The sequence below is a fragment of the Lepidochelys olivacea genome, assembly GCF_965140295.1.
Source record: "Lepidochelys olivacea isolate rLepOli2 genome assembly, chromosome: 7".
In the NCBI taxonomy this organism is placed as follows: domain Eukaryota; kingdom Metazoa; phylum Chordata; order Testudines; family Cheloniidae; genus Lepidochelys; species Lepidochelys olivacea.
The window spans coordinates 115507925-115533133 of NC_140417.1; the positions used below are offsets into that span (position 1 = coordinate 115507925).

Consider the following 25209-nt stretch of genomic DNA (forward strand, 5'->3'; position numbering starts at 1 on the left):
TCCAAATGTTTAAAGTGCCCTTCTTGGGATGATAATGCAATTTGTTTTAATATTACCAAGTGCAAATTAAACAAAAGCTGATGATAAACGCTGCATAGACGATAAACGCTACATAGAGAGATCCTCAGGGTGAACCATGTTAGCATTCACAACACAGTAAATAAATATTTGCAGAATGCACACAGGTCACTGAAAAACTCCTTTACTATTTTCCTCAGCTGGAGCATAGGAATACCAATTATGAGCCACTGTGTACAGACACAACTCTTTAGCACATGTAATTGTATAAAATTCCAAGTAAAATGCGACACGAAACCAAAACCATGTTTATAAATCAATTACTTAAAAAAATGAGTCAGACCCTGAGCTGGTGTAAATCTGTGGGCACCCGACTTCAAACTGATGATTTACACCAGCTGAGGGTCTGACCCCTAGTGTTTCCAGATACAAAAGTATAAACTATTCATATTGCTTCCCCTATTTCTCAGCTGTCTCAAAAAATAGAATTAAGAATCTCCTGGAAGACAAGGCCACTTTTTTACCTGAGTTAGTGAACCCAATTATAGGAGAAAAGGAGTATTACTGCTTACAATTTGAGTTTGTCTCAGACAAGCATGTTGCAAGATTTGCTCCTTTGATTAAATCGTTTTCTCATTATCCTTGTGTAAATCTGGAGTAACTCAATTGATTTCAATAGATTTACAGCAGTATTATGGAGAACGTATTTTCAACAGTAGTTTAAACTGTAGGAGTGAAATTTAAAGAAGTTCTCCCAGGTACCTCAAAGTTAAATCCTGCTGTGACTTTTATAGGCCTTCTTGATCTGAACCGAATCGTCCACAGTAAGGTGGAAAATGTCTAAGACACAGGAAAAATAATCAAACCCTCATACCCCTGACCACTAAGCAGACTAAACAATCTCACACTATAAGACCCCATTTTCTAATTCAGGGCTTTGTTATTCTTCAGACAGCTGGTTGGCAGGTTAGTAATGTGTGAACATTTCTTCCCCATGATTCAAAGGTCCAGTCCAATATATCTACACATTCTGCTCAAGGACATAAGTTCCACCATAACAGTACTACTATCTTATCTGCAACCAGCTTTTTCCAACTGATCAAGTTTTGCTTGGTTGTTGATTTCATCGAGGAGTGTCACCACTTGAGTCTGCAAATCCCTGCTGAAATGAGTAATCCTTATCCAAGAGTAGTCCCATTGACAGCAATAAGAATACCTGTGTAAGAACTGCTCATGTGAGTAAAGCTGGCAGGATTAGGCCCTAGCTTTAGAAAAATACACCATTTTTCTCTCCTAACTGACTCAAGTGAAAACTCTATACTCTAAATCAGTGGTCACCAACCGGTAGATCAAGATCATCTGGTTGATCCTGGAGCCTCTGCCAATCGATCATGATCTCTGGCTGCTAAAAGTCTGGTGGCACAGCGGGGCTAAGGCAGGCTCCCAGAAGTGGCCAGCGCCCCCCCACGGTGGGCGGGGTCTCCGCTCACTGCTCCCGTCTGCAAACATTTCCCCTGCAGCTTCCATTGGCCAGAAACGGGGAACTGCAGCCAATGGGGGCTGTGTGAGCAGTGCCTGCAGGGAGGGGCAGTACAGAGCCATGTGCAGCCTCCCCCCAGAGGCCGCAGGGGCCTGCTGGCTGCTTCCGGGAGCAGCGTGGGGTCAGGGCAGGCAGAGAGACTGCCTTAGCCCTGCTGCGCTGCCAACTGGGAGCTGCCCAAGAAAAGTGTCAGCTGGCAGAAGCCCACAGTCCTCCTGCACCCCAACCCCCAGCCCTGAGTCCCCTTCTGGAGCCAGCACCCCATACCTCCTCCTAGCTCTTAAATGCTAGGTAATAAGGGCAAGACTCTGATCTCACACCAACTTTGCATCAGTGTGAAGATTACACTGTTTCTAGTGGAGTCGGTCCTTTAAACCAGTGTGTGATCAGAACCAGAGTCTAATTCTGGCTTAACTCTGCTTCTACTGAAGTCAATATAAAACTTCCAATGACTTCAGTGGGAACAGATTAAGAGGAATGCTCCGCATGTTTGGATATCACACCCATAATGTCTAAAACAGCTCCTTCAAATGATGGAACTCAACAATGTCCATACGGTTGTCTTCTGCCTACTAAACAGCATCCCTATCCCCTTCCACTTGTTTCCAAAATAAGCAGAACAGTCTGCAATGTAGACAAATGGCTTCATAAGAAAAACAGTTGTAATTCTTGACAATATATTTTCCTCCCTTTCTTTCCACCTTTTTTTTTTTTTAAGAGAGAAGATAGGTAAGGGGTTTTTGTTTGTTTTTTAATGAGAGCAGAAGAGCTCTGTGTAAGCTCGGAAGCTTTTCTCTCTCACCAACAGAAGTCGGTCCAATAAAAGATACTCCCTCACCCACTTTGTCTCTCTAATATCGTAGGACCGACGTGGCTGCAACAACACGGCATACCTTTTTTTAAAGATTTAAAATATCTAACAGATTTCACCTTTCAAATTTTGGTCCATTTCCTATTTTCTGTCTCACTCCCCTCTTCATACTAAGGTTTCAAACAATGGAAATTCAAAATTCTTACTCATTGTGTTTCAACTTAAGCAAATTCCTGAGCTCAGATATACAAATGCATAACACCAACAAATTAAATAGTTTGCAAAGTTCGCAGCAGTCTGTGCATTAAACTGTAGTTTGGCAACATCTGAGCTTCTAAAAGTTGCATATTAGGACAACTCTGGATTTCTTCTGCATCTATGCTCCAAAAATCCCACAAATAAGGCTGACAATGAAAAGTGGAGGTTACAATTAAGCTTTGTGCACCAAATATTTATATCCTTCAGACTCAGAGAAGTGCAAAAAAAAACCAGCCAAACAAAAAAACATATTTTCTGAGCACCAGTTATTTCACACTCATGGTAGAACACATGAGCCTCTTTAGAAGCAGTCACAGAGATGATATCTATCTACATACGATTTTGCTCATCTTTCAACTAACTTGAAGACCAAAGCGTAAGCTGTGATAAGGCAGGATTTCATGCAGCTGTGATTATCTCAGCAGGACTTTGTGTTTATAAACAAACGTCTTAAATACACTGCCTGGTATACAATAAGTATAACCGTAGGTACATGTTGTTCTGTGGCAGTATCCGTTGTGTTAAAACAACATGTTCCTCAATTCAGTGCTGGCCTTAACCGGTACAACATTGCTGACTCCAGAAGAGTTGTGTCCAATTACAACAATTTCCACTTCCAGCTTATGCTAGTGGTTTTCCTACTTCGCCCTCACAGCATAAACAATCTGATGAACATTTAAAATATTCTCATTTATTGCTTCACAACACCACCACATCTGAGAGAACTCAGCTGAACAGAAACTAAGCGTGCCCACCGCGAGAGAGCGCTGCACCAATTTGCTGGCATGAGCTGTGATGTTACACTTATGGCACATGATGCTTATTTTGGCTATGGCATGTCGTTGCTGACTGTGAAATGCCTTTTGCTTCACTCCCATAACAAAATATTATAAACTTTACTGTCTTCTTTTAAGCTCTGATCTCTTAGTGATAGTTAGCATATCTCAAACACAGTGCAACTAGAGGAATCAAATGCTATTTAACCTATTTAACTATTCTTGGTATATGTAGTCTAGAATGATCTAGTAGTATCCATTAAGACCCTGCTCTTTATCCAAAGCACATTTATGTTTTTTGACAATGCCATTTCCAGCTGTTCAGATGGACAAAGTTCATGGGAGTGGGTGGGAGCGCTGTGGGAGAACAGGAATGGACCAAGTGAGATAGTAATTCCGGGGGGTATAAAAGGGGGAATGGAGAAGAGGGAACAAAGGCCATTGCCCATAAAATAGAAAAGGGGGAACTATCCTACGAAGGTTGTTGAGAGTATTGTCCATGATGGGCTCAGGGGGGTCAATTGGACACAGGGAAAAAGTCTTGCAAAATAAACTGAAAAATAAAACAGAAGTCCAGCATGTGATCTCCACACTTCTGCCTGAATAAGTGAGTGACAGGCCTAAGACGTGGCATAAACATAACGAGATTTCAGCGGTGGAGATGCATAGCTTTTTCTATCCTGTGTATTGAAAATATTAAAATGAAAAGATCAATTACCTTTCTCTTTAAGATCTTGTTTGCCTCATTTCAACCTCAGATTAAATTTTTATCCCTGCATTACTAACCTCTAAAAATTGGGGTTTTGCAAAGGACACTCTGGCACACACTGACCCTCAGGGCATGGCTTGCACTGCTGAAATTGTCATATATGGCCTGATTCTGAGGGGTGCTGAGCATTTCCTGCATACTACAGACAATCTTCAGTGCCTACTGCTATCAAAGGGCATGAAATTTGCACAGCACCATGCAAGAAAAGCACCCTGACTTCCAAGATGGGCTCAGAGGAAGTGTTTATTGTGCTAAGTAAAAGCAGAATATGATTTTCAAAGAGCTTTTTATCATTTCCACACATGCAGAATACTGTCTGTAGGAAGTGTGGCAAGACCTGAAAACTGGCTGTTAACTGCTCATTAATTACAAGAAATGCATCTTGAAAAATATATAAGAGAACATTTCATATCTGAAATAAGAACACGAAACCCAGTGAAAAGTACACTGATTTTTTAAAATTCTTTCTTTTTAGTACTGCTGATACACGTCTCTATCCTTAGGATAACTTTACCCCTTTATTTGACAAGTCTCAAAAGTTTACATGTTTTCTGGTTGGAATTCGTAATAATGAAGTATGTTTACCCTTAGGAATTATGCTGACATTACATTTAAGATTTCCAGATGTTTCCCTATCACTTCAACAAAGGAATAAGACTGCCTGTTAAAATGGGGAAAAATGACTAGAATGACCAGTAGCAATTAGTTCTCAGATTTGTTCTGGCATAACATGGGGCAATAATATGTTCATTATTCAAGGACTATCTTGTGATAAGTTGTGCCACATAGTTTTTCAGTTTTATTTGTATAAGACGGCATATTTCATGATCACAAAGGAGTAATTTAATATTACAATACAAACATTTACATTAGTGTAACATTTAAATTACAAATGTTGAAATTCAGGAAATGAAAAAAAAAGTAATGTTCTCACAGTAACATTAAAAGCCCATGTTACACATCCTGTGTATTTTATGACATACATTTAATATAAACACTATAGGCTAGGTTGTCACTTTGCAGCAAGCCATGAGTATGGGGCAGTGCATAGCTGCCCAAGGAAAGGACCAAGTGTTAAAACTCTTTCCCTAGCTCCCACTTTCACTTCAAGTTAAGGGGAATGCTCACATGCGTACAGTTAAGCATGTGCTTAAGTGCTGTGCTGAATCAAAGCATAAATCACTGGAGTAAACAGAGGTGAGTCTAGATACATGACTGGAAGCAGACTTTTGCACAAGAATGTACCATTTCAAATCATTTTTCAGAGTAGAACAGCACCTTGAAGTGGGATTTTTTTTTTCTGCACTAGAAAACTGATGAAACAGATTCTACTCAAACTTCAAAAACAAAATTGCCACTGCAAAGCATGCAAAATTTCTGCTGGAAAGGAAAACTTCTCCAAAAGCATAAAAATGAGGGTTATAAAGACAGACGTAATATTACATTAAACTATCACAGTGCATTTGAGATCATAAAAGCTTCCATCAGAATTACTGCAGAATCAAATCACACAGGCGTTACACTGACAGTGAGAAAGGCTCTTGCTCTAAAGAAAGTTTGATTGTGAAAGACTTTTGGGATGGAAACAAGGAAAGGTGGGTAAACGAGGAACTACTTACACAGTTGTTTCTATTTGAATGGTCTCTCTTGCTATTTGTGAGAGTGGTGATGTGGGCTAGGCAGCCAAGGAAGACCATAATTAATTTTTCGAGTCTCAAAGAGCAAAAGAGTAAGCAAAAGAGCCTGGTGGATCCATTGCTCCCCAGTTAGGGTGACCAGACAGCAAGTGTGAAAAATCGGGACACTAGGTCGGGGGGGGAATAAGAGCCTATACAACAAAAAGACCCCAAAACCGGGACTGTCCCTATAAAATCAGGACATCTGGTCACCCTATCTCTAGTCATTCAGCCCAATCATTCTGTAGAGGGGGCACACATGTCAGACGGGGGAGGCAACTTCCTTAAAGCTGGATTCATCTCATAAATAAAGACTAGGCCTCTTTGCAACAATTGAAATATCTGAAAACTGCCAGGAACAAAAGCAATTTGTATAAACAGCACATTTTATTCACAAACTGAGGTGCAGATTCTCAAGGGGGTTTCCAGGGCACTTATTAAATATAATGAAATTTTGAAACGTTGAAAAATAAGACTAAAAAACTTTGGAGTTCCAAGGGTAGACAAAAGTTTGGCTATTGGAGATCTGGGCAGTTATAGCCAGATATTGCTGGGAACAATCTTAAAGAAGAAATGCAACCACCTTTACTACTGGGATGGAATACTTCTTATTCATGGTTTTACTAGTGGTGGCAATTCATACAGATGTTGGAAATTCTGATAATTTATCACCTGAGACTTGTATACTTCTTGACTCATTTCCATCAGCTGGAGCTAATGACTGTATCCTGTTTAAAATTATATTTTAAAAAAGGTTCGTTTATGTGGGCAGATACGTTCATGAGTTTTCCAGCGCATCTCATATAACAACTCAGAAGATGAAACTCTGAATTATTAGAAGGTAGAGTCATAGGGTCAGAAATCATGATGTTCTGCAAGGGAAAACAATGTGTCATTTTGGAGGGTACTAGATACTTTTCTTAATAATGATGATGTCAAAAAAGTTCTTGGATTCTACATCTCCTGAAATAAATGAACTTAGAGGAAGAGTTGGTGCCAAGAGTATCTGCTGTTGAGACATTCACACCTGGAATATTTATTTGGTTAATGTTTGATTACGTTTGTTTCCCATTAGGCTGTGTGTGGGCTTGGAGACTCTCCCAAGAGGTTATCCTAAATCTTTGTTAAAGCTTTTCATGGCTATTGAGCTTGATCATGGACAAAAGAAAGGCAGGGAAATTATGTTTATGAAAATGAAGGGCTCTCAGAATGTGTGGTGGGATTTATACCTTCCCCTCAATCTGTCCAACAAACTATGACCTGCTAAGATCATGGAAGGGGTGGAGGCGGAAGGATGGATGATTCAGATGGGGCCTTGTTATATGATTTGGAAAAGTTGCATTATCTTATGTAAGAAACTGTTAGTTGGAAACTATAACTGGAATTTTGCTGGCCTAATGTTATGTATTGAACATTTTAGATTTATCATTGTATTAAATTTTGGGTGGTGCCGAGAGCTATGGATAAGTGACAACCAAAATGAATAATTAAATAGTCCCATAGTCATTTTGATTGATCTTTGCAAATTCCTATCAGTTTGCTGATATCTTCCTAATAATGAACTGTCCTGAATACACTATGCCATTTTAGATGCAGTCTCAGTCTATGTTCTTTTCAGGATATTGAAAATACCTGTATATTTGGAAATGAAAATGGATTACATTCTAGTTTAAATGAAGAGACAGTTTTTAAATGTTTATCCTAGATCTCTCTTCCCACATGCAGGTATTCGTGCCAAATTAGCAGTAGGTAATGAATTCTGATTCATATGAGGCAGCCATTTCCTGTAGTGGTTAGAGCAGCAAACTGGGATAAGGTTTTCGATTCCTATTCTGCCACTTGATTCACTGTGTGAGCTATGAAAAGTCACTTAACCTATGTCCATTTCAGTCCTCCGCTGTAAAATAGGGATAATGTTTACTCGCCTTTAATGAAAGGTTTCTATATAGCTGAAAAGTATTTACCATCAGTCTGGAGCATATTCTGCATTCAGGTTCATAAGTCTCCCTAAATATGTAATTCCTTACTATATTTGACCATGCTCACAAAAGAGAATGGTTGGCCTTTCCCAGCTATGAACAGTTACACTCAATACATCACATTTGTAACCACTAAGGCAGGCATACAACTTCAAAGAGTAACAGCGGATTCATACACGATAGCAGCAACTACAGTGTTCAACTTAACAAGATCTTTTCTATATGATAATTGTGAAATATGGCCATCCATCACTGCTCTTTATTGGTTCCAGAAATTCAACGAATGTCTGTGTGGTACTTAGTGGAGTAAGCAGTATTAGGACCCAACTGCCAAGCTATGGCAATTATTTTCCTACACCTGCACCTGACGTTGTTCTTTGCTGACTTCCTGTTTCTATCTCTTGCGATTGCTCCTCAATGCCTAAACAACATTTAGAAGCTGCCGAGGCTGGGATACTGCTAGACAGTTTTGTCAGTATAGTCATAAAACATTATATCACTCCTGGATACTACCTGTTTGCTAATAACGTCCTGAGGAAATTTTAAGAGCGTCTCCCACTGTATCAATTGCCTCCACAATGGCAAATCTTTATGCTCATCTGTATGAATTGCACAGATATACCCGATTTGCTTGGCCTAAACCTTAACCTTTTAACCAGATGGGTGATTCAGTTAGGCTTTTTTTTTCTTTTAAACAAAGAAAGAGAAAATCCACTGCCCTTCTGACATACGAAAAACATGTCTTTTTAGTGTTTGACTACATAATCCATTTGTCAGAAAACAGAGCCTCGAGTATATTTCACAAAGGTCATATTTTTCATTTGGTTTATGGAACACTTATAAACTAGGACTCTAAACTGTGATTCCCAAACACAAAACAAAGTCAAAGGTTACAGCATATGTTTTTGTTCCAGCATCTTTAAATTACTTGCAAATGTATTCAAACACAATGTGAGCAGATACTTTATTTTATTGAAAATAACAGACTACAGAGTCCTGTAAAAAACCAGGCTGAGGTACATCAAGCATAAACATGGAAAAAATACATTGGTTTAGAAACCCATAAATCCTTATTTGAATCTGCCAACCTGAAAGCCAAGTAAAGCCTGAAAAAACTATTTTTCCTAAATGTTATGTCTGATTAAGCCATACTATTAAATGACAGCTGAACTTTAACATTAATATGATATTATTTAAATAACTGCATGATTTTTTTTTACACTAAAAATGATGAATGATTTTTGGACAGCTCAATTGACATAAAGCAAGAAGCCCCTTTAATGAGATTTGACAAAATGGAGACATATGCAGAATATTCGTTACAGCTCATGTCGCAGGGCCCTTCCTGGGGAGGCTATGGGTTTGTTTTTTTTTAATATTGTCTACAAGCACTGAAGCATCTCTTTCAATTGCCACTTTGTTTCTCCATGGATTTTGAATTTAGGTTGTGTCATTTACATATTAGTCTTAATCACAGAATTTTGTATGTTATGGTTCAGAGTTGGAAATATGAGAAGTCTGTGAAATGGAGGCACGAAGTGCAGTTATCTTAACCTTTGTCAGCTGGGTATAGAAGGAACTAAGAAAGCTATTTTCTGAAGGAGACTTATGAAGAGATAAAGCTTGCACTGAAGAACAACTTATAAATTCCCTTTGCCAATATTTTCCGAGGCTCGCGATAAATCGCTGACTTCGCTAAAATTTAGGATTTTAATTTTTTTTAAAGCAAATTGGCTTAAACAAATACACACTACAAAAGGCTTGCATGTTGTGAAGAGCAACTTAGGAAGGGCCAACTCATACCAATTTTTTGCAGAATATTTTATAAATAACCTATTTCTTAAAAGTATCAGTCCTAGCATGTCCAATGCCACCTATAATTCGGGTGACTATTCTTTATGGAGCCAACTATAAGTCAAGAAATACAGACAGCACAATGCTACAAGTGTACAGCTTTGCTGAATAGATAACTCTATGTCCAGGGATTCCAATGGCTAAAACAAGCTTTCTGGTAAAGGTATTGATTTAAATTCAAGGTGGTTGGAAATCACTGAATATCTTTCTCATCCTCCCTAAAATCCCAGATAGATTTTTAGGATGTTGCCATTTTTTTTCTTCACACTTCACTTTAAATCCCAGGGCTACATTTCCATAATATTACACCACACAAGAGAAGCATGCTCAAAACACAATGTTTTTAAAAGTGTCTCTCTCTAGTATGTTCAAATTAGAATTAATTATTTTAAATTATGCTCTGAGTATAAGTTGTATTATAAATATAAAAAAATCAAATTTAAACTAACAGGTTAAAACACCTGACTGCATATCCAGAAATAATGGGTGCTGTATCTCCATTAAACAGCCTATTTTTAGAATAGGATGAAAACCGACAAATGGTTCAGGAAAGGGGCCACACCTCTGATGCAATTGTACTTATGCCTGTTTGGCGCTCTGTCCCCCTCTGGTGACACCTAGCCCAGCTACAGATTGATGAGTCTGCTACAGCGTTGGCTAAGGGCCGTCTAGCTTTTAGCTCATGCAGTAGAAGCTTAAATGCTAAGCTTCAGCGGTCCCAGGTTCAATCCCGCCTGCCAACAACCAGGGTCTGTCGGTGTTACACAATGGAAAACTATTTTACAGCCAACCTAAATTTTTTTCATAGTTTGCGCAAAACTCCTATGGTAAAAACGTCCCTCTCATCTGATTTTTCCTCAGTGAATGCTTGTGCCAACATCAATATTTAGTTTCAAGAGATTCTACTGGATTGTGAGGAAAAAACCATGCAAGTTAGCCAAATGCTGAGATATAATTAAAAATAATAAAGCCGATAGAGACAGAGGTATCCCTACCTTGTCCTTACCTTCGCAACATTCCGGTTAGGATCCTGGAGCTCTTTCCCAAGTTTGCATCTGTTTCTCTAAGCTGCGGAGAAGAGGGTTATATTAAAAAACCCACATGCCCTCCATTAAGTACAAACAGCAGAGTTCTATTGTACATTGGTTTAATCTTCCTCAATTTTAGCTCGCATTCAATTCTAGTAAAGCTCTGAAATTTAAGTGTAGATTTTTTTTCCTTACATAAAGATGGAATCTGTGAAAGATTCAACAGTGGATGTAACAAAAAGGAAAGGCTCTATGAATAAAGATCTGAGGAATAAAAGGCATTACAGATTAGCATCTATATTTTCCATTGTGTCTCTGTGTGTGTGTGTGTCCTATGAATGTTACTGGGAGTTAAATGAGGGTACCAAGGGATGAGGAGATACCCAAAGGGTTAGCTATTCTTGTTTTTTTCACATACTGTTCCTTCAGTTGTTTTCATAGATGCTCCAGACAAAGCAATCTGAAGCAAAAACAATATCACAGAACAATGTCATATGATTGATACAGTGGAAAATATATCCTTAAAATATTTCCATAGTGCTTCTACAGCAAAGTTTTACCTATTTTAAATATGAAAGTAGGAACTAATCTTACAGTTTATAGCAACTTTAATTGAAACAGATCCCAAAACAATTTACAGATTGTGCAAACTACTATATATAGGTGTATATGAGATTAAATATATTTAATTATAATTATATTATAACAACTTTGCCCACCCCTTTGGTCAAAAAAAGGTAGTGGTTTAACAGTGCTCAGCAACACTACATATCCAAATGAACTTAATTAACTTTCTTGTTACAGAGCTCTATAGTAAACACGGCATTTTAGGCAAATGCCGGATTTAAAAGCAGTTTTCAGTTCAAGAAAAGGGAGGCTATAGAGCGATTCTCACTATCTCTCTGGCCTAATAAATATTTAAGTATTTTTACCAGTCTGTGCTCAGAGAGGGGATTCAGAGCTAGTTCTTCCACATTGCAGCTAAGTGTCCCAAGCATTGGTCTACTGGATATAAGAAGTGGGGCACTACCTTGGGGGCCTTCTCCTCCTTGGTTTTGTGAACAGTGCCTAGGTCCCCTTGGGAATCTAGCACCAGGTTTCCTTTGGTTTTTTAAGAAAGTGGTTAAAAATGCCTAAAATCAAAACAAACCTTTCGTTTTGGGTTGAACAAAACATCATTGGTGATGGGTTGAACAAAACATCAAGTAGGACCCAAAACGGTTTTTGCTTTTCGCAATTTTCTATTCACCGAAAATGCCAAAAAATGTAGGTTTCAGGATGACCCGAAACTAGTATTTTTTTTTTCTTCAATTTTTGGAACTGCCAGTGAATCAAAAACTCAGCTATTTACACAGCTCTACTGTCTTCTTCACAGACAGACGAATTTGCTGGTTAATCCTGGTTATTTTACCATTGTAAAAAGCACATATCTTAAATTTCAGTATCGGACATCAGATGTGAAGAAACCTCCTCAGTCATCGAGTCCTGTCTCCTAATTTAGCTTTTCTGCACTCACAGCAAAGTCAGGAATAAAGCTCAGCAAAACCTAACAACTCTAGCAAGCCCTTCTTTGAAATGCATTGTAAACTACAACAATTTTCTCTGAAGGGGAATGAGAATAAAAACACTATAGATACACACATGCACAGACACACAGTGAAACTGAAATCTAAAGGGAAGGTGAAAGGAAAACCAGAAAATGTTAGGGTTGTTTTTTTTTTCCCAAGTTGATGAGAGAGGACTGTTCTACAACCTGCTTAAGCAGGTGCAAAAATAGAACTGAGGGACTGTTGGTGGGGAATCTTTATACCCTCACTTCTAGATGACTTAAGTCTTTATATCAGAAGCTTGCACCTCCCATAGGCTGCTTGGAATGCCTCCACGGCTCATGTGGCAGAGTGAGAGTTAACCACAAGAGAGGGGATTTGTCTGGAGAGTTCATGAAGGAGACAGGTATATATTTATTTTCTAAATTTTACCTCACTTCATCCAACATTTACTACTTCATTATAAATTCAGATTTAATGGGTTGCCTGATGATTCAGCAGGTAGGGCAATCAATGCCTTACTGCAATCAGAGACTTCGATTTGGGAGACCGAACATATTCTGCGTTATAAATCCATAAAAAGTAAAAGGGCAACTGTAAGCGGGAATCTCCAGATAATGAAGAATTTTCGCCATCATAAGTTACATACAACAGTACCTAGTACCTGAATACCTAGTACATAAAGTGCATTAAGAACAGCTTCCATTTTCTGATCTTGCAAATATTTACTATCATGTTTAATGCTAACCACTGTGAGTAGTTGCATTCACCACACTTAGTAGTAAATGTCTGCCAGATAGGGCCTTTAGTGATGAATGTCTTTTATAATATTTTACAGAATTATTTTGTGGTTATATTATTTAATTAAATGCTACTAAAGAAGAACAAAGTAGAAGGATAGGAATAATTGACACTCCCATCCCCCAGTTTGGATGAAAAGCCTGAAGTTTGTCCCAATGCTTTGTAACCAAGAACCATGAGGTGATAGGTTGTGTGCTTTGTTCTGGGAAGGCCATGTCATGGGTGCTTTATGATGCATAAGGTAAAGTCTAGCTGATTCAACTTCTGGAAAACCAGATTAAACCAGTATGACACATGCAACAGAAAAACATACCTGCTGCAATTTTTTAAAAGCTCATTACAAAACCAAGTTTTTATCTATGCCAGAGGTGAACTGTAAGCAAACGCCTTCCTGTTGCTCTTTTATTACGTGTAATGATAGGCTCAAACACAGTGGGTCAGAGGGGGAAGGTAATATGTTGTTTTCCTTCCTTTCTTTTGTGATAAAAAGAAGTTTTCGGCTTTTTACCTTTAAATATGAGTTCCTAACTTCCCTCTTTTTGCTGGAGGAGTTTGTCAAACCTGAAAGGTAAAATTACTGCGCAGGGTAGCGATTCTTAGATTGCCACTATCCAGGTTTGACAAAGTTCTCAAGCAAAAGTCAGGACCTGGTATTCCTAAGGTAAAAACAAGCAGAAGAAAAGTTAGACCAAATAGGCAAACAGCCTAAGGGAGCAATAAAAACACAACCTCTTCTATTCTGCTCTGGCAAAAAACCCAACATACAGATTTTCAAATCATAAATACACTTATTCTAAAACAAAATATTTCCAAGATAGCTCTTCCTCCATTTCCCTGCTAATACATGAGCTCAGCGATGAGTGCAACAACCGATGACAAAAAATCCCAGCTATGTCAAGCCAGAGAATTCTGTTTTAGCCGATTGCAATGTCATTAGCTGTTGATGTACAAACCTAAAACCTCAAGCATGGCTGGCAAGTGAAGATAAAAATGGACATTCAAATAATAGGTCTTGGTCATATATTGAATAATCTGTTACAGATTTGGGATACACTGGGAAAAAAAAACCTATGTTAACTTTTTCTGTGAAATTGGGAAGGATGATCCTGTGGTTAAGGTTTGACAGACTTCCTGTGTGACCTTTGGCAAAATTGGTATACAGTACTTTCCTTTGGAAGGTGCTTTGAAATCAGGAAATGAAAATTTATACAAGTGCAAAAGTTTTTAAAAATTGTTTATTTTAAATAGTAAGAGAAAGCAGGGAGAAGGAAATAAACAAGGTGTTGGGACTGATGGAGTTGAGTGGTACGGTGGGAATTAGAAAATCTTGTCAGTTTTACTGATAATTTTGTATTAATCCCTGAAACCCATTTTTCTTCAGAACCCTGTTCACTCTTGGTAAATTAAGTGACTCCTGCAATGTGGTTTCCACCATTTCCTTGGGAGTCTAGTAAATCTCTTTGTGGGATATGCTTCCTGATATGCAACCTACATCTCAAATAAATTGGTTAGTCTCTTAAAAGTACTCCTTTTCTTTTTGTGAATACAGACTAACACGGCTGTTACTCTGAAACCTACATCTTTAATTTCTTAGATCATTCCAAATATTTTTAGTTATGTCCCATATCAGTCTTAAATTAATGCATTCCTTGCCATCTAAGGAGTTTGCATTTTTCAAACAGAGGGAAACTATTATAATATCTTTAATGTTTAGCCAAGCTATATATCTCTATCCATACATCTAACTCATTTAAACTTTACTCTTAGTAAATTCAACCAATTAGTCAATATTTTCTCAATAATGAGGGGCTAAGAACTGAATGCAACATTCCAGTCTGGTGCAGTCATACCTGAGTTCTACAGAAATAGTTTATTATCTCCCTACTCTGTAACATGATGCCTCTGTATGTGCAGTGCAGAGGTATTGGCCACTGAGGGACAATGGTCTCCATCTTTGGTCTTTTAACAACAATTTAGAAAATGGGATACATAGAGATGTGAGCTAAGATCACAACCTTCAAGTGGACTTCATGCCACAGACATATGCTCTTATATGGATCTAATGGAGACCTGAAAACAGTAACTAAGAGGCGTATAATGGGACTGAGTACTAGGAATTTGAGGTCTTCCATTTCTGACAACAGGTCTTTGGATGGCGTATGACTGGAGGCTCACCAGTCAGCTTTCTAGGAAAATTTCATTCCTTCTTAACCTTGCTCCAGGCAGGAACAGGAAGAAACAGAAAAAATTGGCCTTGAAAAAATTCCAAGACACACACTGATCAGGTCTGATTGCAGGATTGGGCCAATTTCTTCCTTGCAAATGCAGACCCATTGACTTTAATGGGACAACTTGTACTACTCAGAGTTTGCAGGATCAAGCCCCTATTAGGCTTTTACTTTTTAATAAGTATTGATGGGTGGTGATTACATATCATGATATAATAATTGACTTATTTAAGACTTTAATCAATGTACTGGATTATTTCTGCTTGCAAAGTGAACTTGCCCAAAGCACACAAAACCCGAGACCAGCAATTCTTTATAGTCAAACTTACCCTTTCCCGAGAACGCTGGATCTTCTCTCTGTCTTGGCTCAGGTTTTCCAACATTTCCTGTCCAATCTGCTCTGCATTAAAAAAAATCAAAATATAAATCCTGAAAAATACAGCTTTTCTCTGTAAGCCCCCAACATGCCAGGTTAAATTCTAATAAATATATTTAAAGAAAAACAGCACTGTAACATAAGAGAGCCTAATCACTCCACCTAAATTCAACGACAAAATCACTAACAAGCTTTAAATGTCTTAAATATCATACACATGAAGAAGTAACAATCAAACTAGAAGTTGTCATATTGACAATCTAATGAGATAGTTTAGGCTATAGGGATTCATGTTAACCTTTGGTCTACACAACATTGGCAAAAAGAATTTCATACTTGTTCTGCAGGGTGGGAGTTCATACTTCTCACATGTTCTTAACCTTTGTCTCTCCCCTTCTGCTTCCCTTGCTGGGAAATATCAGGAAATTTTTACTAAGAGATACCAGCACAGTTATGGAGATTCTGAAACAACAGACATTAGTGGAAGGCCTTTCTCCCTGCACTCCTAACTCCACCTGCTACTAAAATGAAATTCTGTTATTTTAGTGTTAACCCTTCCTCCTCACACAACTGGTGTTCTTCTTCGGTCCACTGGTGGCCTAGCATTTCTGGCAAGCTTGGAGATGTGTTCTGCTGGGTCTCTTAGTATTTCTGATAACAGTCACATTAATCAATTGGTTGGCATCATCTCTTGTTTACAGTTTGGCTGGTTGCTTCCATAGCCGATGCTGGATTAAATAATTGCAAAATTAGGGGAAAATTCAGGCTTCAAGACATAACACGAAGGCTGTGAACAAGGACAGGACTTTCCTTTTGAAAGAACTTTAATCTCATATGTTAACCTGAAATAGCTATTACAGATATGCATGTATAAGAAAATAATACCACCTCGTATATAGAAGAGATTTCCATCTTCAGAGTGTTATACAAACATTAATTAATCCTCACTACATCCCCCTGAGGGAAGAAAGTAAATTATATGATCACCATTTTACAGAAGGGGAAATGGATACAATTTGCCTCAGGCCACATAGCAAGTCTGACATAAACAGAAGTTTCTGACTTCCAGTTCTATGCACATTCCTTTAGGCTGCTCAGCCTACCAGTGCCAAAAAAAGAGTACCCAAATGAAGTATACTGCATACTTCTTTAAATAACAAAAGCAACATATTGCTATTGCTATGTTACTGAATTATGAATAAGCAAGATCTTGACATTTAATTCTTACAATTGTAGAAAGAGACTGAATCAGAAAAAAAAAATCAGTTATATATTAACATAGCAATACTTACAATTTTAAATTTTCAGGACATGATCCAACTTTAAGCTGCCTTAAACTTTTTTTTTTTTTTAAATATGAGGCAAAGAAATCCTGGACATTCTTCTCTCCCCCCTTAATAATAATTTCAGTGCACAGTGATATATATTCTGTCAGCTAAAGACCAAAAATATTCATTACAGTCTATATTGCTGGATCCGTTGCCAAGTACAGTACAAGTAAGATAAATATTTCCTCAGATATCTGACCACAAATTGACATCCCCATTATGCTATCTTGTCCCTGCTGGCTTGCAGCTCTTTACTTTTAGCTGTATATACAATGCCTCCCAAAGGTGAAACGTGGTAAGATATGTGGTTACTGAGTTAAAAAGCTGTAAGGTGGAGCACAGCTGTACAGATGGTAGAGTAGGAAAAGTGACTCAAGACTCATCTGCATGTATGTCTCATAACCCTCTGGATGAAACTATAATGTGCTTATTATCAATCACTGTTAAAGCATTTAAAGTCTTGGAATACATAAAAGGATACATATATTCACTGTATTTTTTAAGAAAAATATATTTTATTTCAAAAGTAAAGTAAAACAATCAGCCAAATTCCAGCAAACTAGTGTCAACTGGAAATATTTATTATTCAAAATTTGGTGTGTGTGTGTGTGTAAGTAAAAAGAAGAGTCAGGAGAAGATTTTCTTTCAAAGGAAGAAATAAAAAGCACATTGGCTAAAATGGTCTGGTATTTCACAAACAAAACTCAAAAATATCTTTGAAGGATGCAGCTATATATTTTTATATGCCAACTTAAGAAAGTTACTGTATTTGTTCAAATCTTTTTCTTCCTATCAGTGGTATGTTCACATTCTTAGCTTTTTATAAGGATTTAGTTTAATTTTCTAACCATCAACATGACAACAGGATCAACTGTAACTGAGGGTAATCCACCATCACTTTGACAAAATAGTGTATTTTCCTTTCATTGCTGATGACTGAAGACATCAATAAATAAGGAAGGAGAGCATGTCAGCCAGAATATCACAAAATGAATTGTTGATATGATACTTAGGGATTAAACCTTCAGCCATGAAGTTCAAACTGGCACAGGGGTCCGAGAACTGAGAGAGCTGCATTTCCTTTCCAACAATCTCCACAGATATATAACTGGATGGATCATCAATTTTACAGGAGTTGTTTTACTCTATATGCACTGCATTTGATGATCTTTTGCCCTTTTTGGGCAAAAATAACAGCATAAGTTGAAATACGAGACCTAACGGAGGTGACGCTAGAATTCTGGCTATCAGTTTGAGCATCATAAATTGAACCCCTGATCTAAGCATCCTATAGTACAGCTCTTCCACTCTCAGAACGTTCACTAAAATCATGAGACTTTTGCAGATGCAAGATCAATAATGTAGAGAAATGCACACAGGTAAATGATATAAGGCACCTCTTCACTTTGCTCCAAGACTTCCATGGGCAGGGAAGCGGCAGAGTTAAGCTCTTAAATAGAACATTTTACCACTTTGATACTATTGCCTTATGTTTACTATCATATTACATTATATTCCTCATGTCCCTGATGTTTTCCTGCCAGTTCAAACTTTCACCAATCTTAAAAATCAAATGTATTCATTTAATCCAGGATTGCAGTTTAGATTCTTTCAGACTACTTATCTTGTTGAATCAGTTACTAGGCTACACAAATTACACAAAGTGTAATTACACGAAGTGGCCAGGTTTATAAAGTATGTTGTGGTTCACATGCAGGCATTTAGGACCAAGACTAGAACCAAAGAGTTGTCAGATATTGTAAATGTGCTGTATTCATGGAGCCTTATGTCAAGACTGTAAGCTCTTTAGATCTTAAACTATTTTTTGGGGGGGAGGGGTGTGCATACACGTACATGGGCAGTGCCAGGACGCGGATACCCAAAAGCAATCAGTAGATGCTGCTGTAGCGCAAATAAATCATCATAATGTTAAAATTAACCTAGGCCAAGTGAGTTTCTGAAAGTGACATAAAATTATGTTCTAAAAATTACAGCTAAAACATCCCGAAGCAAAGGCGTAAAAACCATTTATACCACTATAATTCATGTTCTAATTGACACAAGGCAAGAACAAACATCACAGCATAGCTTAAGAATGAGATAATGAATAATAATAATAATAATAAAAAACTACAATCCCGCACAAAGACAAAGTCATAATTGAGCATCAGGCTTAAAAGGACAACAAGTATCAGGCTTCCCAGGCCACACATTTAATTTTGCCTTGAAGCTGTTAAAATCAGGTGGGGGAAACCAATCTCTTCATCAATGAGCAATTTGACAGTACCACTCTTTTTTGGTGTGGCCTTCTCAAATGATGTTTAGCTCTATATGGGCAGGTTGTGCAAGCAAGAAGATGATATCACTTCCCAAAGTTTTGCACGTGATCAGATGCATAAATAAAGATGCTGTGATAGGATATGGTTGAAGTTGTGAAATGAATAGTCATGTTCATGGAAACCCCATTCAAAAATAGGGGTGGGAAGCAGTTACCAAATAAAGAAAGGAAAAATCTGCAGGAAAAGTATTTATACTTACAAGGGTCTAACAGGATATTGAGAGAATGAAAAGCAAAAAAATAAAAATGAAAAAACATACACGGATATTTGAAAACATCCCTTTAACAGCGAATCTACATCACAGGTTTAATACTTTTTTTTCTGCTGGAGTCTATTTTCTTTTTCATGCATAAAGAAAAACCAAGAATCGTTCCATGGAATTTATAAAATGCATATTTATTTATCCAACAGACTGGAAAGGCTCATTCACAGCTATACTGGTCTCTTGGGTAAATACATTAGTCATTCTTTAAAAATGTGTATTATTGACTTGAGTGATTAGAGAGGCTCTTTCAAAATCAGTCTAGCCTGTAAGGTAAATAAATGCTTAAGTGGTTTGAAACCAAAGAAAACAAGCAAGGAAAAATTGTGTGATGTGCCTGATGCATGATATTACATCAGCATTAAAAAGAACAAAACAAGATGGATAGGACATCAGTTATTGCAGTTTTGTGGGTGTGTGCATGAGAAAGAGAGCTGTGCATACATATGACTTGTACGTATTTTCCAAGGATGCAACTTATATAGAAATAACCTCTTAAATCAGCTATTTCCAACCTTACTAAAATGGAGATTTATAATATAAAAGACAATGTATGTTTTACACAGTATCTTTCATATCAAAATGTCACCCCTGTGTGTGGTATATTCCTGCACTTATCAGTAAAACGCAGCACACGTCTTGATGTGGTAAAAGGGCTGATGATAGGCGTGACCAAATTATGGGGAGAACGCTAGATGGCTTGTTCAAAAAGACTTTACATTTGTGTTCTACATACAAATACACAGACTTACTAGACATACAGAGGTGAGAGAGGGAGACAGACTGACCACAGAGTGGGATGTAAAGATAATGTTAAAGAATTAAAAAAGCTGATCAGATGGTTAGGGCAGAGAAGTATAAAAGCTGCCACCTATGGTGGAGAGGAAGAGGGAAGAGATAGTAGGGTGGGGAAGTCTAAGGCCCCATTTCAGGAAAGCACCTAAGCACATGCTTAAGTGGCCTTCTTAAATACAGATGATTTCTGGAATCAGGACTTAAAAAGAAGCATGTATCAAATCCGTGAAAGATCCTGAAATAGGGATAAAGAAAAGGAGTACTTGTGGCACCTTAGAGACTAACAAATTTATCTGAGCATAAGCTTTCTAAATTTGTTAGTCGCTAAGGTGCCACAAGTACTCCTTTTCTTCTTGGGAATACAGACTAACACGGCTGCTACTCTGAAACCTGAAATAGGGATTATTTATAGGGGCTACTGAAATGGCAGAAACCCAGTTAAGATCTTTGAGTCTGGGGGCATTTTCTTTCAAGGTCTGCAAAATGGGGAATACTGGTCCTTTAAGAGCAGAAGGTCCAGAAGAATTTGTTTCAGGGGTTTGGAATCCACAAAGGCTCAGGAAATGGCTCTGTAGCAGAAAAGAGGAAGCAATCCCTGGGAATTAGCAGTTGGATGGAGGCAAAACCCCATGAACCATTCCTTTAAAGGGTACAAGATCAGAGCTCCCTTCTTCTTTCAGCCGATCAGGAGAAGTTCTCTCTGGAACAGGGCAGTATATAGAATGCATTCTCCCTCAGAAAAAGGGGAGACACTGAAAAGAGAAGGAAGCCAGAGAGTTCAATTCTAGGGGACACAGCTATAAGAAGTGACCCTGGGTAGAGCAGCGAAGAACTCCATGTGGATGCCAGAAGAGCCAGAGATAAGTTGAACCTCTGAATTGCAGTAATGGACTGTTTGGAATGGTTTTGGGCATTAAACCAGACTCAAATGGAGGGTGGTTGGACTAATAAGAAAGGCTGTGCGGGACCTGCAAGGGGCCCTGAAGAGGTAGAACAGAGGGAGGTTGCTGCAAAGGGAATTCTTGCCATAAGGGACTGCTCAAGTGGCAGCAACCCTGTTATGGTATGGTTGTCACATTTTGGTCATGTTAAAATTGGGAGAATTTGGACTTTGGGAGTATTAAAGGGAGGGAATTACAGGATACGAAAACATCAATAAGAATTTCTGCAAAAAGTCATGCTACAAAATATTATATGTGAGCAGTGTTTCAGAGGTGACAGCAAGCAATTTTACAGACTTGGAAAATATACTGTAGGAGGCAAAAGAGTTCAGGGTTGAGTGAAAAGGTACCGGATAGCAGAAAGTTAATAAAAAAAAGTGCTGACATCTTTAAGTATGGTTACATAAGTAGAAGTCCTTATAAATGTACAAGTTTGCAGTTTATATACATCTATATATCTTCTAGTGAAATATATATTTCATTAATATATATTTATATATAATCTCTAATGAGATATATTTAATTAGAAGAGATAACAATTAGAGACAGAGTCATTTTGATCTTTAGGTCATTAGATGACAAACAGATTATTATTGATAAATCAAGGATTACAGGTAATGGTTATAAGTCAATAGAGAGAATATTTGTAAAACATTAAAAGAATGCAGCATAGTGAAATGAGAAAGTTATGCTATTCAAATGACTAAGTATCTGCAGTAAATGGGATGCTGATGGGTACATACAGGAAAAAACAGAAGTCCAATTGTTATTATATACAACAGGGCACCGGTTAGAGTATATCTTAGAAAGGATACTTAATATCACCTTTGCTAAGGTATGAAAAGGACAACCACAATGTTTTGTGCTTTCATGATTTCAGTTACAAGACAGGGTAAAAGAAGCTGCCTGGTTGGTCTCGCTGTGAAAGCAAAACAAAAATAAAAAAAAGTCCCAACCCAATTCCCAATCCACCTTAAAAATGCAAACCTCTTTAAAATAAAAACGGTACCATGAATTAAGATGAAAGTTCATAAAATCCACTTTATTGGTCAACAGCAAAAAACATGGTATTTTCATCTCGAGATCAGGGAAACAAAAAATTCAGACTTACTGCTTTCTACAACGGAGAATATGGAAATATGGAAGAAAAGGTACATGAGAAAGAGGCCAGACAACATCAATACCTTTAGGAGTGAACTGTAGCAGTTTAAAACCAACGCTTCCTCTCCTCCCGCTCACTCTTTCGGGAGTGGGTAAACATCTGAATGAGAAGTAATAGAAAATGGCGGGTGAGAAGGGAGGAGGAAGAGAGATGACATGACACAGGCCTGGTAACTTCACCTCTAGTAGCCTCTTCTTTTTCTAGGGCTTCTTACCTTTTCTAAAATTCTAACATACATCAATCTACGGGCATAAAAAGTACACATTTCTTACCTTTTCTAAAATTCTAACGTACATCAATCTACTGACATAAAAAGTACACATTTCTCACTAACTGATAATTTTTTCTGTCTACTTCCATCACACATCTATCTTAGCTCGCTTGCTAACATCCTCATGGCATCGTTCACAGGAGGTGGCAGGCTTTGATTCGACTCTGGGCTTACCTATACTGAAGTCCAGCCGTTGTTCTGGCTAGATGCTAGTTCAGTAATATTCATCTGCTCCAAAATCTTCCTTTCAAATGTTCTCCTCCCCTCTTGGAGCAACTGTTCAGAAAAGTACCTTGCTCAGTGCAATAAGACAAATAAATATCCTGCTACCCCATTTACAATCTCTAACTTAAGTGAAGTTGGAATCAAGTCACAATATTTTTTTTCTCACTTATTTTTCCTTTCTATTATTCTTAGTGGAAGGGACTGACCTAACCATGTTAGAAACTCTGTCGTCCTCTCTTTATCCAGACAACAGGTACAGTTCAGGCAGTGCATACTGCTCTATTAAGGTACCTTCCAGACTGCACTACCTCTTGGGCTGAAAGAGCAGTTCATTCAATTCTTGATTTCTCCGCTCAGACTGCCTCAAAGGTGGCAAAATAGTCACAATTCTGATCACATTTAGTCTGTGCCGAGGACACCTATCCTCTAGACTATCCTCTAATTTCACCCATGCAAGCAGCCATGAGATGACAATGAATTCTGGCTACGTCTCACCTGGGTTGAATTCAAACTGGTAAATTCAAACTCCACGTTCCTTTATTCAACAACTTTATATGAAGTAACAGGCAATGCAAGCAATTATTTTGGACCCTGAGTATTGCAGCCTGCAAAGACTTAAAACAGGTGTGACTGGAGGCCAGGCAACTCATATGCCAATTCCTGCATCTGGCAGCTTGAGGCTCTGAAAATCATAAGGCTGACTCAACCTCTGCAGCTCAGTTATCTTCAATGTAATAAACACAACTCAAGGCACATAAAATTTAATGCAAAATAGGTTAGGCCCAGTAGGCCCACCGGCAAGCAGAAATCAAAGTCAGTTACCCTATTAAAAGGGCAGAAGCATCTTAGAAAGACAAGACACATTTTAAAGTTAAGGCATGGGAGAGAGATTTTTAATGCATATCCAAATACGCAACATCCAAATAATGCTAAGTGAAAACAACATGGCCCACAAATATTTGAGTTTCAGGTACTTTGTCTGCATTGATATTCATTGTGTGCTTTTTTAATTATTAAAGGAACCATTTATGAGGCTCAAATAATAAGAACTGGTCTTTTCCTAGTGTTTCTATTTCTGGACAGAGGAAAAGTCAAGCGAAGACTATATCTTATGTTATTTCAGACCCATAAATGGCTCCTTGAAGCAAAAAGAGCTCTTAAAAAACAAATCCAAAATCAAGTATCAAGATATTTAGGTTTATTCAGATTTACCCTCATACCGTTATATTAAAAGACTCATACTGATATATTAAAGATTTATCCTGCGTAATCTGAATCTAGAGCCTTATTAGAAAGTCAGGAATGCTGGGAACACAAGCAAGCATTCTCTGCATGTTTGATCTTTACTACTTCCATAGGTAAAGAGAGCTTTTTTAACTGGACTTACACTCCTCAGCAATACATATTGAATGTGAAAGGAGAATATATTTCTTGCTGCACCCACATTCATATTTAAATGAAAAATAAGATGCTGGACTTTTGAACAAAACAAAACAAAAGGATTATTAATTAATCACATTGTAAATTATTATTGTAAATTATGTTTCAAACCAAAACCTGTTGATATTTATTCTGTGCAAAAATAAAGCCATGCTAAAAACTACATGTGATAAAAAAGAAAATTAAACAAAAACTTTTCTTATACATTGGAGAGACCACAAGGCAAGTGAATAGCTCAGCAACCTAGGAGCTAGCTTCAGTGAACTCACTCTTTGAATACGAATTAGCGGCGCGTAATCACAGCATATTTATGAGGCCTTTTGCCTGGTCCTTTTCTCCTGTGAATGCTGTATTATTCATTGCATGTGCCCTGACCCCCGTGCGCTCCTGTTCTGACAAATCATACTTGATTAAGACAAATCTTTATTAGTTAGCTAGTCAACTTCCCCATTTATCATTTGCAAATCCCATTCTCCTTTCTGAGTACAGTAGAAGTAACTGAGACCATTTTCCCCCATATAAAAATGAAATGCTTGTTACTGACAATAAGGGCAAACAAAAGCCCGGGAATCAGTAATAGACAAAACAAAGGTTTAATAGGTATAAATTACCAACATGGCAAAACGCTAACACAACGGCATATGTTAGCAAGGCTGAGGAAATGTTTATTAGCTATTCCTTTCAATAGATTCCCCACTTCCCCATACCCACTAAACTCTTTCTTGAAAACAAAATGCCATATATACAAACTGCATGCAAAGTTTGAGTCTCAAAGTACTGAGGTG

General features: G+C 37.8%; 1 protein-coding gene across 9 annotated transcripts in view; it reads right to left on the reverse strand.

Annotated features, from left to right (window-relative positions):
- VTI1A (vesicle transport through interaction with t-SNAREs 1A) overlaps window positions 1–25209 on the reverse strand; it is a gene marked incomplete at its 3' end in the record, with an annotated part of 343356 nt that overhangs the window by 118928 nt on the left and 199219 nt on the right. For 4 of the 9 annotated variants that reach the window (XM_084635045.1, XM_084635043.1, XM_084635046.1 and 1 more), the window contains 2 exons: window positions 15615–15685; window positions 10688–10749 (listed from right to left, as the gene is read on the reverse strand). In XM_084635045.1, coding sequence (XP_084491171.1) covers window positions 10688–10749; window positions 15615–15685 — 133 coding nt within the window. Of the gene's footprint in view, window positions 1–10676; window positions 10750–15614; window positions 15686–25209 lie in introns of all 9 variants that reach the window. The other 5 variants (XM_084635048.1, XM_084635047.1, XR_014712499.1 and 2 more) reach the window with 3 other exon arrangements.